The sequence below is a fragment of the Exophiala aquamarina genome, assembly GCF_000709125.1.
Source record: "Exophiala aquamarina CBS 119918 chromosome Unknown aczIA-supercont1.4, whole genome shotgun sequence".
Classification (NCBI taxonomy): domain Eukaryota; kingdom Fungi; phylum Ascomycota; class Eurotiomycetes; order Chaetothyriales; family Herpotrichiellaceae; genus Exophiala; species Exophiala aquamarina.
Window position 1 is genome coordinate 1346960 of NW_013550584.1, and position 17763 is coordinate 1364722.

General features: G+C 52.5%; 6 protein-coding genes across 6 annotated transcripts; 2 read left to right on the plus strand and 4 right to left on the minus strand.

Moving 5' to 3' along the window:
• Positions 1-1477: 1477 nt before the first annotated feature.
• On the minus strand, positions 1478-4362 carry A1O9_05600 (murein transglycosylase; the record flags this gene model as incomplete). The annotated part of the gene is made up of 3 exons (XM_013404818.1): positions 1478-1591; positions 1658-4173; positions 4266-4362. The coding sequence occupies 3 exons, from the start codon at positions 4360-4362 to the stop codon at positions 1478-1480; spliced, it is 2727 nt and encodes a 908-aa protein (XP_013260272.1).
• A 1261-nt stretch (positions 4363-5623) lies between these two features.
• On the plus strand, positions 5624-6715 carry A1O9_05601 (glucosamine-6-phosphate deaminase; the record flags this gene model as incomplete). Its single annotated transcript, XM_013404819.1, has 2 exons — positions 5624-6382; positions 6437-6715. 2 exons carry the CDS (start codon positions 5624-5626, stop codon positions 6713-6715), a joined length of 1038 nt encoding a protein of 345 aa, XP_013260273.1.
• A 419-nt stretch (positions 6716-7134) lies between these two features.
• Positions 7135-8649, minus strand: A1O9_05602 (betaine-aldehyde dehydrogenase; the record flags this gene model as incomplete). Its single annotated transcript, XM_013404820.1, has 1 exon — positions 7135-8649. The coding sequence occupies one exon, from the start codon at positions 8647-8649 to the stop codon at positions 7135-7137; it is 1515 nt and encodes a 504-aa protein (XP_013260274.1).
• A 1656-nt stretch (positions 8650-10305) lies between these two features.
• On the plus strand, positions 10306-12243 carry A1O9_05603 (choline dehydrogenase; the record flags this gene model as incomplete). The annotated part of the gene is made up of 3 exons (XM_013404821.1): positions 10306-10377; positions 10529-10700; positions 10814-12243. 3 exons carry the CDS (start codon positions 10306-10308, stop codon positions 12241-12243), a joined length of 1674 nt encoding a protein of 557 aa, XP_013260275.1.
• Positions 12244-13040: 797 nt separating this feature from the next.
• On the minus strand, positions 13041-14364 carry A1O9_05604 (uncharacterized protein; the record flags this gene model as incomplete). The annotated part of the gene is made up of 2 exons (XM_013404822.1): positions 13041-14090; positions 14143-14364. The coding sequence occupies 2 exons, from the start codon at positions 14362-14364 to the stop codon at positions 13041-13043; spliced, it is 1272 nt and encodes a 423-aa protein (XP_013260276.1).
• Positions 14365-15209: 845 nt separating this feature from the next.
• A1O9_05605 (uncharacterized protein) lies at positions 15210-17447 on the minus strand (the record flags this gene model as incomplete). Its single annotated transcript, XM_013404823.1, has 1 exon — positions 15210-17447. One exon carries the CDS (start codon positions 17445-17447, stop codon positions 15210-15212), a length of 2238 nt encoding a protein of 745 aa, XP_013260277.1.
• Between the last annotated feature and the right edge of the window lie 316 nt (positions 17448-17763).

Below are 17763 nucleotides of genomic sequence, written 5' to 3' on the forward strand. Positions count from 1 at the left end.
ATTATTGCAGCAGGGTCGGATGCTTGTCAAGCTGTCACATATGCACATACAAAGCTACAGTGTCCTCCTCGTACTTGTAGGTTCTCGTTCGCTGACCCTTTCCAGAAGATCACATGTTTCCAATCGAAGCGGGAAGCATGATCAGCCCACCCTCCCTCACCCGCACACCCGTTCGATTCGCTCGCTAAGTACCTTGCTAGGTACCTCGGTGGGCCGCACTCGCTCCACCAGACAAGACAGTGCACCAAAGAGGCACCCGGCACTCCGCAGATCATTTCGCGAGTAACCGTTGTAGAGAGTTAGTGTACGAGGGCCCTCGTCGCAGTTTAACTAGGTACTCCGTACACAGAGTAGCAGTAGTAGTACCAGCGCAAGGGAGGTGAGTTACGAGTAGAGAGGTACGGAGAACTCACTCGCTACTACAGTGCCGCTCTACCTCCTATCCATGACATGACATGGAAGCCCGTAGTCCGTACAGGATCAACACAGAGGATGGATCCTTCAGGTCTCTCCCGACTCCCGATTCACTAACCGGAATGTATGGCGCATCCCATCCTGTCCGTGGTGACTCCATTATCCCATCACAGTAAGTTCCGTGGAAAACATGGGGCCGGCCTGTGGATTCAGCGCCCCTCAATTCCTTTCGCTCTCCCACTCACTCTTACTCGTGGAGCCTTTAGTATTCACACACACACACACACACACACACACATCTTCCCAAGACGGTTGCTCCGTGCTTCCGTTTCGCGCACGGAAAGCCCCTATCATAGTTAGTCCTAGCGCTCTCTGTGCGCTCCGTGGTCCTTGTTAACCCCGTGACATACTTGCCCACAGCGTATCTGCCTGTGCTTTTGTCTGACAGCCAACTCAATCAGATAGCGCCAGATACCAACCCCCACTAGCGAGATAATCTAATATTCGCCTCGCTGCCTTCTTGCCCACTATTGCGTAAAGATGATGACGGCATAACCCTCCCGAGCCGTCAATGACTGGCACTGTCTCTCATCAGACACGGAGTACCAACTACACTATATCCTGGACTCCTGCTCCGACCTATCAACGCTATGTTGCTATCTGATATCCCACAAACGCCAATCATTAAGCCAAAGGATCTTCTTATCAGCCTATCCAACTAGTCAATTAGTTAGCGCACAGTACTGCTTACGAGCCCCATTCCAGCTCGAGGGATCGGGTTTGGCCTCTCCGACTTCAGACAAGCTATCGCTAAATATTCAACTATGCATGTATTTGATGGCCGTCCCGTGCAGTACTCGTATGGTGCTAGAGGCTGACGCCTCATCGTTCTCCGGATTCGATCTTGCATCCAGTATGGATACAGGTCCAAGTGCTTAAGCTTCGGCGTGCCGGCCTATAACGAAGCCAAGATCTGACGATTCCTATCCTGACCGTGTTGATCAGTGCTTGACAACACCTGATGTCCGTTGGTGCTCCTCTGTTGTCAACACTATTCGGTTCCTCAAGCTGGTGTCATCATGGTCCAATGAACAGGATCACTTGTTACTTCGTCAAAGCTGTTAGCACTACTGAGGCCGAGTAATTTGAGCCCATCAATTGTAAAATCTTCGCGGGCCTGTTCCATATTGTTAGCGAGTGGTCCCCAGAGACATCTTCATCGACTTTGCAGCCGGCCACTTACATAGTCGAGGATGACAGATCGTGCTGATTGCTTCTTGAAATATCGTAAAGCCAACAGGAGGATGCCTTGATAGAGGGTCATCCTATCACTGAAAATAGTTGAGATGACAGGCGCTGAAATGCACCCCATGCCGAGTGACTTGTTCCATGACGCTATATGTTCGGATTTTTGGAACTCGGGTTTCAGAACCAAAACAGTCGCTAGCACGACTTGATCGCTAACTCTTTTGGCACGGATGATCCCGGCCTGTTCCTTGGACGCCGCGGCGGCTCGATAGATCCCCTGAACATCAAGTCGTGCAGATCGTGTGAGATGGTCTATTATTCCATCCAGATAATCCGGGCCATGGACTAAATCGTATTTGACTTCGTTCACCGTCAAGGATTGCCCCAGTCCTTCCGGCGCAGACCAGTTCGCCATATCCCTGATGGTCATTGTCGTCACCGAGCTTGACAGAGAAACATTCCAGCCAAGCTTCGCAAACCACAGACGCAGCCTCTTTGAATCGACCAGGTCAAGCTTGGGTATACCGAGATACACATTTGGATATCTCACTCCAAGCTGGAATTTGGTGATCCCTTGTTTCTGGAGCAGCGCTCTTACGGCGCGGTCGTGTAAGGAATGCCCAATCGACAAACGTCTACGAGCCGGGTCGACAATGATGGCCCCAATGTGTCCGATACCACTACTCTTGAAGTAGTATGTTGTACAGAATCCAAACAGCTCTTTCGTACTGCTGTTCCTGACCACGAAGTGTGCCTCCTCCACCTCCGGGTCCCGTAGTAAGAAGGTCTTTGTCGTCGTATTTCGTAGTAGACTAGCATGAACAGAAGGCTCATCGCGGCATTGCTCAAGCAACATGTCGAGAGCTTTGCGATCACGTTCTTCAGCAAAGCTCTCCACCAGCCACTGTTGTCTTGCCTGGTTGGTCTGAGGTCTCTGGCTAAATGAGCCTGGCAGAATTCCTGTTGGAGAAATCTCACCGTAAAGAACGCGAACCAGAGTTTGGAGAGCCGTCTCCGTAAAATCATATGTGCAGATGTACGTGCCAATTGACAGATCGGTTGCAAAGTCGAACGGAGAACTGACTGCTACGACCACACACGGTTTCTCCTTCGGCTTGCCGTTTGGTCCCGTCGACAACTTGCATAACATTGAAACATGCTTTGCAAATGCATTTTGATACATGTTCCGACCCGCATCTGCTGTGATGACGACCACACCCTGAGCTCGATTCAAAAGGTTCTCATGGAGAGGACGAACTCCATTTGCAGTGTATGATGTATGAGCAATCTTCCCGTTTCTATAGCTTGCTAGCGCCCTTCCAAGATTTCGAAAGACTTGCTCCCCGCTCATGATCGAGGCATTTGCATCGAAGCTAGGGCTGCGTCCATAAGTCGGCGCTGTAGAAAAATCGGTTTGCATGTGATGAAAAAGTGCCGAGGCAGGTAGTGGCTTGACCAATGGAGTCAAGAGAAGTAGTTCGTCTTCTGCTTTTATTGCTCTAGACAAGGGTAGATAGTGATTTTGGTCGCGAACCACGCTGATGGATTGGCTGTAAGCAGCATTCGAAAGTTTGGTGTGTAGTGGTTGCATTAGTGAAAGACTTTCGATCCCAGGAGGCGAGAATGCCTTTTCCCAGGTAGTATATCGCGATTTTAGACTGAGTATTCGCTGAACTGACTCTTGGACACGAAACCTTTCAATCATTCCATTGTCCAATCCAGCTTTCAAACCGTTGATCGCATCTTCTTGGACTGATAATGTTCGACAAGTAAGGATCAAATCGCAGCCAGCTTTAAAAGCCATGACCGTACCGCCGCTGATCCCAATATTTCTGCTGAGAGCTTCCATCTCGAGACATTCTGAGACCACCACTCCGTCAAAACACATTTCGTTCCGCAACAGGTCTCGAACAATCTGTTCTGACAGACAGGCATGCATCACGTTGACCTGTGAGGTTGCCATAGCTACACCACCTACCATCATTGAATCCAAGCCTTGTGTTATTGCTGTACGGAAGGGTACCAAAGCACTTTGACTCAAGTTTTCCAATGAGTCCGTGATGGTGGGCACATCGTCGGGCACGCCGAAGAATTCTAGATTACCATACGAAGGGAAGTGTTTACCACAGGTAGCAACACCTCCTTCCTGATAGCCCTTCATGCATTCGACTCCATACGCCGAAACTTCATTCGGATCGTCGCCAATTGATCGGACGCCAAGAGGTTGATTTCTTGCATTTGTAAGAACATCCAAGACAGGTCCTAATATCCAGTTGATACCACAAGAGTTGAGCTCTTGCGCCGTAGCTCTTGCAATATCTTTGGCCAGCTTCTTGGACCCCGTGGCTGCCATGCCCATGGCACTCGGAAATTGACGGATGTAAACATCGTCGTAAAGACTATTAACACCGCCATTCTCCTGATCCAGTGCAATCAGCAACGGAACGGGGTGGCCAGCCTGACGTGCTATAGTCTGGAGCTCCAGCACGAGTTTAGTCGTTTGTTCCGCAGCTGTTACGTGATGAACGTCAGTCCAAAGTCGAGAAAGCAACAAAATGCAAGGGCAAGCGCCATTGCTATAGCAGATGTGATAGGGGGTCTACATTTTAAATTTTGAGCCTTGAGCAGAATTGAGCCGACGTGATACTTCTCAATGAGGACCTTGACTTGATCCGTCACGGAAGTTCCATCAAAGCCCATCATAAACAGTTGGCCTAGCTGCCTGTTATATGTAGTCAGTATGGAGACCCGTCAGGACAGATGACAGCGTATTGGGACGTACCTTGATTCGTCCCACAGGGAGGGGACATCCCCGTTGGTGGCCATGTTAGTATAGGGCGTGGGCCCCCCCGCATGCAGTGATGATTGGACCAGAAAAACGTGATCAGGCTGGACAAGAGAGGAATAGGGACCTGACAGTGGTCCGGTCAGGAGTCGGTGACAACCCAAGCATGAAAAGGGATCGGGGGGTGCATTCCGGGGCCAACAGTGATCGGTCGTCACGAGAAGGCTCTAAGTTTTAGGGCGGGTATGTGCATGGCGGTTACTCGGTAGTCAGAGAAAGGTGCAATAGACGAAGGCGAGGCAAAAACGTGGAGGCGCGCGACGGTGGAAGTGGAAACGTGGTGATGTTGCATCTGTAGCAATGTCGCGTCAGGTCACATTGAGCAGAAAAAGCTTTGAGGAAGATGTAATGCTGGGGAGGCCGGAGGGTTGGAGAAGGGAAAGCGGAAAATCACACCCTGTGCAGAGCCCACCAGAGGGAAAGCGCGATGGTGCACGAGTGGTGGTTGGACAAACGGCCTGAACCCAGATTGAGAGCTCCTTCCTGCCAACAACAGCAACCGTTACACTGGTGCCACCTGCCCCAAGTGCAACTCCAACGAATCCCAGTCACGTGATAGATATCATCCCTCCGACTGAGTTTATCCGATCGCCGAACTCGAGCCTTCCACCAATCTTTCGCCTCTTCGCGTTGTCGACCACACAAGTGTACTACCACCGTCGCCATCATAGCCAGTACCAACCATCCCCTACCCTACACTGCTGACTTCATCTTCCTGAGCCTTCCGCTGATAAGATCAAACATGGCAAACATGGCCTTGCCACCACCAATCCTACTGGTCGGCTACTGAGTGGGTGGTCGAACGGTTGGATGACACTCAACTATGCACCGTTGCAAATCAGTCTACCTCGACCATGACGTTCCAACAGTCATCTGTTGTAGACTGCCATCGTCCAGGCTACCCCCGGTGCCATTTACTCCGCATCGCTTGCCCTATGTAGTCATCTCATGATTTGCCGGTAGGAGTGATATACTACGTCAAAGGTTGGTCGTGCTTTTCCACCCGTGAAGCCCACACTCCCTCTCTGAATATGCCTCCAACTTGAGCCCTGCTTTACATTTTCACTACAGCCTGTCCGGTAACAGAGGTCTCTACGACAATCCCATATCCTCAAAATGAAGGTCATTGTTCGAGACAATGCAGACGGAGCGTCCCAGTATGCCGCAAAATATATAGTCAACCGCATCAACGCCTTCGCGCCTACACCTAAGAACCCTTTCGTCCTTGGACTTCCCACAGGCAGCAGCCCCGAGCTGATATACAAGTACCTGGTACAAGCGCATCGGAACGGGGAGATTTCATTCGCCAATGTTGTGACATTCAACATGGATGAATACGTGGGCTTAGCAGAAGACCACCCCGAGTCCTATCACAGTTTCATGTACAAGCACTTCTTTGCCCACGTCGATATCAATCCAACGAATGTCAACATCTTGAACGGAAACGCCCCTAATCTTGCAGAGGAGTGCGCCTCTTATGAAGAAAAGATCGCGCGAGCCGGTGGGATTGATCTATTCCTCGGCGGAATAGGTCCAGATGGCCATATTGCTTTCAATGAACCTGGCTCGTCATTACGGTCGCGCACGAGAGTCAAGACCTTGGCAGAGGACACCATCCGAGCGAATTCACGATTTTTTGGAGGCAATCTGAGCCAAGTACCAAAACAAGCATTGACCGTTGGTGTGCAAACAGTAATGGATGCTCGGGAAGTATTAGTGATAGTCCTGGGAGCCAACAAAGCCGTTGCGCTTCAAAAGACAATTGAAGGTGGCGTCAGTCAGATGTGGACAGCGAGCGCACTTCAATTACACGAATCCGCCATGATCGTCTGTGATGATGCCGCCACAGACGAAATGCTCGTCAAAACAGTCAAGGTAAGCTCTGATGATTTTCCTCCAAGTAAGGCAAATACTGACCGGACTGCCCAGTACTTCAAGAGCATCGAGCAAGTATCCTTAGACCAACACACGTCAAGCGTGACCCCACAACAAAGAGCCCAGACCAAAGTCGACAACTGGCGTGGGGCACTACGCCAGCTCAAGATCGACACCGACAAAAAGGATGTAGTGGACCAAGACGACGGGGAACTGACGCCCGACAGCATGTCCTCGAGACTGATCGATTCCGCGATCGGAATGAATGAGAAGAAAATGGATGATTTCATCTTTGATCGGATGGGTTCGAGGGTTTCGACTTTTGCGGCTTGATCCACCCATTTATTGTTGGATGCACTTTGTTTTCTTTCTTGGTTCGCACTGCAAGAATGATAGAACACAAAGGTATCAGTTACAGCTAGGCCATGCGATTAGCTGTCTTCGAGGCCGTGAATACCTTGTATGCACAGGCAGGAGAGGATGGATGGATCTGTATGTGATACAATAGCTGGAAGGGAGAATTTCCCCCTTTCACATGTCGACTGAAGGACATATGATACGAAAAGCCAATTCGGGACTCGAATGAGATTGATCATATCAGGAAGTTTATATCAGCCCAAATGGAAAACCCGCCACTATTCCATTTTCAAAATGCCGCAGTTAGAGAACTAAATAACTATCATCGCATTGATTGATGGATGGATGGATGAATTGATTTGGTATACCAACCCAGCCTCATGTGCTTGCGCGGATCACAACTTTGCAAAGACAGTAGGAACGGCACCGCCCATCTCGACCAGCGTGCTCTTGTTACGGAGCCAAGCCTCGATTCCTCTCCTTCCATTCTCAACACCAACACCGCTCTGCTTCCACCCACCAACAGCCATTTCCGCAGGACTCTCGCCCCACGTGTTGACCCAGGTAATACCCGCCTCGAGCTGCTTGATGACGCGGTGACACGCATTGATATCCCTCCCAAAGACGCCGGCAGCGAGACCCAGCTCAGTATTGTTCGCACGCTGCACCACCTCGTCGACCGAGCTATATGTCAGGATCGACATGACGGGTCCGAAGATCTCCTCCTTCACGATCGCCATGTCGTCCGTGCAGTCGGTGAAGATCGTCGGCTTCACCCAGTATCCGTTCTTAAGGCCTGCAGGCAAGTTGTCCGGCTTCTCAGGCCCGCCGTACAGCAGTTTGGCCTTGTCCTTGGAAATGCCGTGCCGGATGTAGCCCAGGACTTTCTCGTAGTGGGCTTTGCTCACCAGTGGCCCGAAGTTGGTGGTTGGGTCGGCGAGATCGCCGGCTTTGACGTACTGCATCTTCTCGAGCAGCTTGCTCTCGAATGCGGGTTTGAGTGACTTGGGGACGAAGACTCGGGTTCCGTTGGTGCAGACTTGGCCTGAGCTGAAGAAATTGGCCATCAGAGCTCCATCCACAGCCTGGTCGATGTCGACGTCGGGCAGGATGATGACGGGACTCTTGCCTCCCAGCTCCATCGTCACGTATTTCATCTCGCCGGCAGCAGAGCCCGCGACTTTTCTTCCTGTGGACACCTGGCCCGTGAAACTGACCTTTGCGATCCCAGGGTGCTTGGTGAGATATCCACCCACGTCACCTGCGCCGTAGACCACGTTGAAAGTCCCATCTGGCACGCCAGCCTCTTTGTAGATCTGGGCTAGAAATTGTGCGTGGAGAGGAGTCACTTCCGATGGCTTGTATACCATCGTGTTACCGGCGGCGAGACAGGGAGCGGACTTCCATAACGCAATCTGGATGGGATAGTTCCATGCGCCGATGCCTGCACACACTCCGAGAGGCTCCTTAGAAGTGTAGACCCAGGCAGAGTCTCTCAGTCGGAATGATTCACCATTGAGACCACCTGACGCGATCAAGTTGGCAAAATATTCGAGGACATCAGCGCCCGTGACGATGTCGACTGTCGATGTTTCTGAAAACGCCTTGCCGGTGTCGAGAGTCTCAATTTTGGCGAGCTCATCGTTTCGGGCTCGAAGTAATGAGACCGCCTTTAGGAGGATCCGTGACCGTTCGATTGGCGGCGTACTGGACCAAGTGGGAAATGCGGAGCGGGCAGCGGAGATTGCAGCATCAATTGATGATTGGGAGGATGCGTGAATCGTACATACAGATTTCGCCGTCGAAGGGTCAATAGCTTGGAATGTCGCTGAAGCCGTCGATGATGGTTGTGGTTTCCCGGCATAAAAGGTATGCCTCTCTGGGATCATTGTCTCAGATGCAACAGTCATGGTTAAAGGTGGCTCTGAGGTGATCGTTGGTTGGGCGTTCCGGGGCTGGTTTGATGATTTTCTCAAATATCCAAAGTCATGCCAGCCTCGCACTGCATCCAATTCTGACGTGTCTAGCAGAATAAGACAAGAGGGGCGATCTTCCTCAAGCAACCCAAGTCTTTGCTAAGTTTTTCTGACCGGATAGAACTCCCCTTCTAGATGAAACTGGACTTGAGAGTTCGGTATGCACTCTCAAAGTGTCAACGGTGAAGCCCGTTCGGCTTTCTGCATTCAATGATGGTGGTTGATTGAATGATGGTGTCACCAGGTGGTGCCTCAGACAACGACAGTCCTTGGTTCCTGAGGGTTTGGGATTATTGGATCCACTAGCAGCGAGAGGTCCTTGCCGCGACCAAACGAATTCTTGGGTGTCGTACTTTAAGTTCGTAACCAAAGGGTTTCCAAGTGAGTGAGTGAGTGAGTGGCCAGCGAAGTTGACGTTGACTTGGTTTGACTGCCGACTGACTACGTGCCCTGGTCAAGAAGCAAAGCTATGTAGCTGTGCTATGCAAAACGCACAGACGCTGCGTCTTAGTAACGACTAACCGGCAGGCCAAGGGTGGCGACTGGCGAGTAATTCCTTGACTTGTCCGAGTGTATTCTTAATTACTTGCAAAGACCCGTGTCGATGTTGCTCCTCTCGGCTACACTGGACTTGTTCGTTCTGTTTCCCCTCCCACCGTCAAATCCTACCAATGTTGCTGTCGGCTTATCCACCCACAGGGGATGCTGCGTACATTTCTTTCGCCTCGTGGTCTTGAAGCCTTCTCTCGGCTTAGGGGCCCCGCCCGCGATAATGCTTTCGCGTGACATCAAATGAGCTTTGAGCGTCGCCCTTCATCAAAGCGACAGCCGAACAAAACACTACTTCCTCACTAGAGCTTCCCCAGGTAAATACCTCCTTTTCTGGTAATCGTTTACCTGAGAGCAATCACAAGGCCGCCAGAGGTTCGTTTCCCCTCCTCCAAAACCTGGGGTTTGGCTCGTAAAGCGCATTTGCCTTGCCTATTTCTCAGACCCTCAGCTACTCTTCACCGCTTGATCCCAAATGGTCCGTGACTCCATTTTCCCAGCGGAGCTAGGAATAATACATCACCATTGATCGGAGGTGGATCCATGCATGCCGTCATTATGGGATAGGCTAGAGAGCCGAAGCTCCTGAGGATCCCTGCACCCACAGCATGCAGGCCCTCTATCTTGGTCAATCAGCTATCAGCAATCAATAAGACCTCGCCAACTCAAATGTGCAATGTGACCGCTCGACCCCTCTCATGCTCGTGCGCCATGCAATGGGGCATCTTCGTACGCGTTTGCTTCCTGGACCCTTGCACCGCTGGTTTGGGTCTGACTTTTGTCCAAGTAACCCTCAGCTGTCTGGTGGACTGATATTGGACTGCTGTGAACTGTATGCAGTGTGGGTCTGGCCCTGCTTTCGATCGCCGGGATTTTTAAACTTGGACATGTCAGCCTCTAATCGTGTGCCTTGAGCGATCAAGTTTTATATCTTTCCGAGGTTGATCCATCTTGGAAAGCTTTGTACTCGAGTAAACCCACAAGTACTCTATCTACCATTGCTCTTGTACGAACTTGGTTTTCATTTGGTTGATAGCCATCATGACGACCACTCAACTGTCATCCTCCGAGACCAACAGCTATGACTATCTCATTGTTGGCGGTGGCACAGCTGTAAGTAATGATCTGGAGTTCTAGCACTTCCCTCTGATCCAAATCCTGAACGAGAGTAAAGGCGTGGAAAGTGTTTCCAAATTGCTATCTCCCCATGCAACAATTCACACCGAAGACATGCTAACTGGTGCTTCTCTCGCTCGCTCTGAAGGGCTGCGTCATCGCATCTCGCCTCGCGGAATATCTCCCTCACAAGAAGATCCTCCTCATCGAGGCTGGGCCTAGCGACTTTATGGATGACCGTGTCTTGGATTTGAAGCAATGGCTCAATCTCCTCGGAGGAGAGCTGGATTATGATTATGGCACCACCGAACAACCCAATGGTACGATAACATCCTACTCCCTCCGCCTCTCATCGCCGAACCAGCCCTCCCTTTTGGAAAGACCCAAACAAAAGCTTTACTCTAACATATACCCTCCTATTCGGGCTGATCAGGAAACTCGCACATCCGACACTCTCGAGCGAAAGTCCTAGGAGGATGTTCAAGTCACAACACGCTGATCTCCTTCCGACCGTTCGAATACGACTGCAAGATCTGGGAATCCCTGGGGGCCAAGGGGTGGACGTTCCCGATGTTCACCAGGGTGCTGAACAAGCTCCGGAACACGGTGCAACCGGTTCATGCACGACACCGCAACCAGCTGTGCAAGGACTGGGTGAATTCATGCAGCACCGCCATGGACATCCCCGTGGTGCACGACTTCAACAAGGAAATCACCAGCACGGGCAGCCTGAAGCCGTGTGTCGGGTTCTTCTCCGTCAGCTACAACCCAGACGACGGGCGACGGTCGAGCGCCTCGGTCGCCTACATCCACCCGATCCTGCGCGAGGAGGAGAAGCGGCCCAACCTGAAGATCCTGACCAACGCGTGGGTGTCGAAGATCAACATCGACAAGAACGACTCCGTCACCGGCGTCGACATCACCCTGCAATCCGGCGAGAAGCACTCCCTGACCGCCAGGACCGAGACCGTCCTCTGCGCCGGCGCCGTCGACACGCCACGCCTCATGCTCCTGTCCGGACTCGGCCCCAAGGACCAACTGGCCTCGCTCTCCATCCCCGTGGTGAAGAACATGCCCGGCGTGGGCGAAAACCTCCTCGACCACCCGGAAACCATCATCATCTGGGAGCTCAACAAGCCCGTGCCCCCGAACCAAACCACCATGGACTCGGACGCGGGCATCTTCCTGCGCCGACAAGCAGCGGACGCGGCCGCAACGAACCCGTCGGCGGTCTTCAACCCGAAGAGTCTCGCGGACGGGGACATCGCGGACGTGATGATGCACTGCTACCAAATCCCCTTCTGCCTGAATACGACGCGGCTGGGCTACGACACGCCGATCGACGCGTTCTGTATGACGCCGAACATACCGCGCCCACGCTCTCGCGGCCGCCTGTACCTTACCTCGTCCGACCCCACCGTCAAGCCCGCCCTCGACTTCCGCTACTTCACGGACCCCGAAGGCTACGACGCCGCGACCTTCGTGTTCGGGCTGCGCGCCGCCCGCAAGATCGCCCAGCAGGCGCCCTTCAAGGACTGGATCAAGCGCGAGGTCGCCCCCGGCAACAAAGTGCAGTCCGACGAGGAGCTGTCCGAGTATGCCCGCCGCGTCGCGCACACCGTCTACCACCCCGCCGGCACGACCAAGATGGGAGACGTGAGGAACGACGAGTTCGCGGTCGTGGACGAGACCCTGAAGGTCAGGGGCCTCAAGAGGTTGCGGATCGCGGACGCGGGTGTTTTCCCCGCCATGCCCACCATCAACCCCATGTTGACCGTTTTGGGCGTCGGCGAGCGGGCCGCCGAGCTGATTGCCACGGAGGCCGGCTGGAAGGGCGAGGGCGCTGTCCAGGCGAGGCTGTAAGCTGGCGCCTCAGGCATAGTACCACATACGGGAGGCAGTGTAAGGCAAGGGACAGGGATCTGACGGCAGCAAGTTAGGTATCGGGTTTTGGAACGGCGGCACCCCGGGGGAACTTCAGATCTCCTCGTATACGCCCTTCAGCTCTGGGAGCAGTGCGAAATATTCACTGGGGAGACGTCTTAGTTAGGTGGCGAACGGGAGTGTGCGCATGGAAAAGTCCTTTCAGCTAGCCACAAGCTACCTTGGTGCTCAGGCATCATCAGATGGTGTCATGAACGAGACAAATTCGAACCGAACCGAACCAATCCATCCAAGAAGCCATGCTAAGGAAAACTGTTCCAGCGTCTATAGAGAATGCGCGAATGGAGATATGCTTTGAATGCCCGTCGGGCTATTTCCCTTGCGAGCGTGTCCTCATAAATACATAGGCAGTCACAGGGAGATATACGCACAGAAGTATCACGGTCGCAAGGCTCAGCGAGGCAGTCCGCCGTGGCGAGCATACCAGCAAAAAGAGAACCGGACGGTTACTAGGGGACGGACAGGGAGAGTTCCGCGGTCAGTGTGGTTGTGTTAACGCCATTTGAGAGTACCTCGTACGGAGTCGCAAAACTAAGAATTAATGAATAGCGGGTCATTTGCATGAACATCCCACAAGCAAGGCTTATATGATACTTCATGACACCTCGAACACTCGGGCGAAAGTCGATGAACAATGAGACTGTAGACACGGACAGTAGGTAGGCCATACATAGTGACCAATCCGGGTAAGACAAATGCCCTGACCCGCACCTTTATCAATCACCGACACTGACACCTGCCTTGCTGGCGTCCTTAGGGTCCCCTTTCTCGACATCTGCGCTTTTGGTGGCTTCTGCCTCAGCCTTGTCCGTCGAGCTCACGACAGCCGGCTTAGCGTCCTTTACCTTCTCGTCGTCATCGTCGTCGTCGTGGTCCTCGTCCTCGCCTTCGTCGTCATCATCTTCATCTTCCTCCAGTATCGAAAGCTTCTTCTCCAAGGCTCTGATCTCTTCTGGCGTGGCTTCACCAATATCACTACCGCGGTGTTTTCTCGCGGCCGGTGGGACTGTTGGACTGACCTCGGATTCTTCCACTGCGGACTTGCTTCCTTTATCACTAAACACAGTATCGCTCTCTCCAGCCTGTGTGGTTTCGCTTAATCTGGACTTGATCTTTGTAATGCTACTCGTCCGTCTGGTTTCCAAGACTTGAGCCTCGGTCGACGCCGCTTCACCACTTTCCGCTTGTGTTGCAGACGGGGACGTAGGAGAAGTGGCAGTGGGCTCGGATTCCGCGATTTTATCTATGCTTGTCCTCTTTGCGCCCTCGGTTGCCAGCTGTATGGGAGTCTTGGCCGCAGTGGCTTCTGTAACTGTATTCGAAGATTCCACTGCAGCGTCTGCAGACAGCTTTGTAGCTGCTGCGGTTGGGGTTGCTTCGGATGTAGAAGGGACCTTGGCCGGTGCCTTTGCTGCTGAGGTTGCCGCTGTTTTCTTTTGAGCTGCCTTTGCCGCAGCTTCAGCGCCCAGTTGGCGGAGGATCTGGTTGCCCGGTGAGTCTGTGGTCTTCTGCGAACCGGTGTCCTTCTCTTTATCTTTGTTGGGCTCTGTAATAGATATGTGACGTGTCTCAGAGGATGCACGGGATGGTGGACCAGAGCGCTGAGGGGTAGAGGTAGTGGTGTCGGCGGCGGCGGTAGTGGCAGTTGGGCCAGGAGTCAGATTGGCACCAAGTGTGCTCGCACCTAGAGTACCAAATTCGTCCGCTCCAGCAATCTGCTCTTTGAGTTCACCGTACTCGTTCCATTCTTCAATCTGTTCTATGTCCTAGTGACAGTTTAGTAGGTTCTCCGGGCGTTGTAGGAAGGAGAGGACATACTCCAACGATGGTGCCGAACTTGACCAAGCCTGGGAGTTTTCTACCCTTTGATCTTCTCCCCCAAAGCATACGTGCCTTTTCATCAGTAGCGACATCGACCGCTCGGAAGGGGATCTTGTTGGCCTTCAATATGGTTTCCAGACGGGAGGTGGCAGTTATGATATGTGAAGAACCGGCTGTGAGAGAGGTGTAGAGATACAGGGTATCATCTGATGCCGCCATGTCGAAGGGTCGTCAGCAAGACGGCAGAGTCGCAGTTCAACACGCAAAGGAGTCTCTATTGGAAATGCGAAGCCGAGGTGACTTCTAACTCTTCCACCTGCCAAAAGCACGGAATAAACCAAGCACCGTCAGGTTGGGTCAGTTGAGTAAGATGATGGCTGGGCTGTGTCTGTATTGAGGCCTGAGCAGCTGTGCCTGATGAGCCGCAGGATTTCCTTTTGGGTTGGGATCTGGGATTCGAGAGAGCCAGCACACGACGTGCAGATTGCAGCAGGTCAGCTGCTGCACGGCCCAATCTTGAATGTTGCTTCAAGTTTGATTGCAGAGATGGGGGTTGGGTGGAGGATTTGGTGTGTTGAGTGGATTTGATGGGCTGGAGGCGGCGGACCTGGTGGGTCGACGGGTGCTGTACGCTGATGTCATCGCCTGCAAAACTACATGCTTAGGCGCTTGTTCCAGGCGGTGAGCGCCCCGAATGTTGCTTCATGGGCACCTAGATGGATTGATTAGGGGCTGCCCGTGGCAGCTACGGACAACCAAACTTCTAATCAAACTTACCTAAACCGTTCTCTATTGATGCACAAACAATTACCCAGCCAGCAGAGTTCAAAATCACGGCCAAGTGAATTCGTGATCGGATCCTAAGCTTCAGGAACTGTAGGGAAACAGATTTATTTCATCTTGTGGGAAGCATCTGCACCTAGGCATAACAAGGAGGCAATCGGCCTCAGAACAACTATAAAACTCAAGGTTAGAACCCGCATCAAAACCATTAGCATGGTATACATCAATGATCATAGGTTTCAACTTCTCCCCATCATGAGTGTCATCTTCGAATCTCCCTCTCAAGTCCCCTCTCCCACGGGTGCATTAACTTCAGTTCTCTTTTGTCTATCGATCTTCGGAGTCATAGTCCCTTCCTGCGCCGTCCAGGCTTCAATCTTGCGGAGCAGACTTCCATCTGTGAATTCACTGGTAGGATGAAGATCGACCAGTGGCCTGCCCTCCACGCCAGAGACGCCTCGACCAGAACGACTCCCGCCTTGTGATCTCTGCGTGGCATGGCGAGCGAGAAGACCTTTTCCAGTAAAGGCACTTTCTTCAGCCTCATCCAATACTTTGGCCTGCCCTGATGATTCGAGTGGCCCGTTCCGACGAGAATATGGACGGGCTTGTGATTTCAATGTCATTCGGACTGATCCTCCTCGTTGGAGATCAAGACTTGCCTTGTTCGGGACTTGGTCAATCAGTGGTCTAGGTAGGCTGTCTTGTGAGGGCCGCTTGAGCAGGTCAGCATCGGCCTGTCTGGTGCCCTCGATACTCGGCCTGCTAAGTCCAAAGTCTAGCAGTGGCTTGAACGATCCAAGCACATAGGGTGTTGACTCTTTGGAATTGCCCGTACCCGGACGGAGCTCTCCTTCCTGTCCCATGGAAGGGACAGTCTCCTTCTGCTGGCCCTCACCCAGCATATTGACCAAGTACCAACTCCGCCATGAATGAACGCCTCGGTACCACTGATCGGCGACGTCCTTCTCTTTGGTACAAAAGAAGTGAACAAAATTCGCGCCATTGAGAAACATTGACGCCTTCTGTTGACTCTTGAGTGCGAAGCTCAGCTTCTTTGGTGGCTTGAGCTTCTTGATCTGCTTGCCTGTAGGCGTGTACACGTCAAAGTCCGACAGATGACAGATATTGATGCAATCCATGCCACTCTCGTTCTTCGACACACTGATTTGTCCGTTGTCCCATAGTTTCAGCCATCGCTTATCCCACCTGCCAGGCCTGGGCGAATGATACATCTGAACTGCAGTCCCAAGCGGTTGCTTAGCAGGCACGTCTCCAAAGTGCAGACCGCGCGCGGCTACTTCACTCGCCTCCATAACAAGAAGGTAGTGCTGGCCGTCACTGTCCCACGAGTTCATGACATCTCGTATTCTTTCATATCTCCGCAATGGTCTCTCCAGACCAAGCTGTGAGAAACACTCAACGAGAACTGCTGTTCGGGCATCAATTGGTTCTGACATGACCAAAGCGGCCGAATTCAGAATTTCCTTACAGGTAGTGGAAGGATTTATAGGAAGTGTAATAGATGAGTCCTTACATTTGACGCTGACTCGTCTTTCACCTGAATTGACTGCTGATACTGGAGCATCAAAGTTCGGTGCGTTTGCTGTTGGTGCACTGTTACGTTTCTCATCCGGGTTATTGTGGGAGGTCTCCTGCTGCAAAAGCCCGTGACTGGAGTGACGAGGCTCGATGGCAGATGAGATTCGGCGATGTTTCCTCTTCTCTCTCTGAGAAGATGGAGGCCCTCCGATCACAAATCGCCGTGATTTTGTCATGGAAGCCGGCTCTTGCGTCTCAACAGTGCCCTGTTTGTCTGTCTCAGCGGTTAGTTTGGTTTCATCACCGTCCAGATGTAGCCCTCCAGGTCTCTTGGCCTCGATTTTCGCCTGAGAAGTATTCTTTCGGGCGATCTGATCCAATCGTTCTTGTTCCCGTTTCTTTACTTCTTCCTGTCGCACTCGTTGGTCATGGCGGCGTATCGCTTCTTGCTCTCGCAATATCTTTAATCGGTCGAACTCTCCTTCTAGGATGAGGCGCGCTTCTTCCCGAGCAGCCTCGTAAGATCTACGCAGGCGATCTGGGCTGGGGTGCTCCTCTGTAGAGCGAGGGGTGCCTCCACTTTCTTTACTTCGAGTTTCTCTGGTCGAAGGTCTCTGACTTCGCTCGACATTGTTCTTTCGGGGTTCGCTGTTCTTGGCCTTCGTAGGAACGGATGCGACGGCAGGCTGTGTCGTATGATCGTTCTTTCCTGTATGGTGTTGCGGAGGGAGGGCTTGAGGGCTTGGTACAGGCGAGTGCTCTGCAGTGGGCTTAGTTTTGCGATGATACCTCGAGGGCAAACGGGTAATTGACGATTGCGCTACAGGTGAGGTTTCCGGCAAAGAGGGGACCGGTTCATGATCATGATCGCGATCGCGGCTCTGCTCCTCTACGATTGTTTTCCGGACGGACCTGTAGCGCAGGAATTTTGGTGGTTGCGCCGGCTGCGCGGACACTTCAACCGGAGTATTGTTCATTCTATCGAAGAGCACAAAGCATAAAGAATCAATTGAAACTACCCGATCAGCAGAGAGCGATAGTCTGGGCAAGGAGACAAGAAGGAGTGTGTCGTGTGCAACGGTCTTGGTGTGGTATCCGAAGCGAAGCAACCCTTGTCCAAGGGAGCCCTTGTTTATGACCGAAATAACACAGCCTGGAAATTCCCCGACAGCCGCGGGCCAATCCGTAGAACCGCAGAACCCTAACAAACCCTGCACGTTTCATGCAAGGCACCATCCATGACCTTTGGCCGTGCAGGAGATGAGATCACCTCCCCATACCCATCGTATCAGT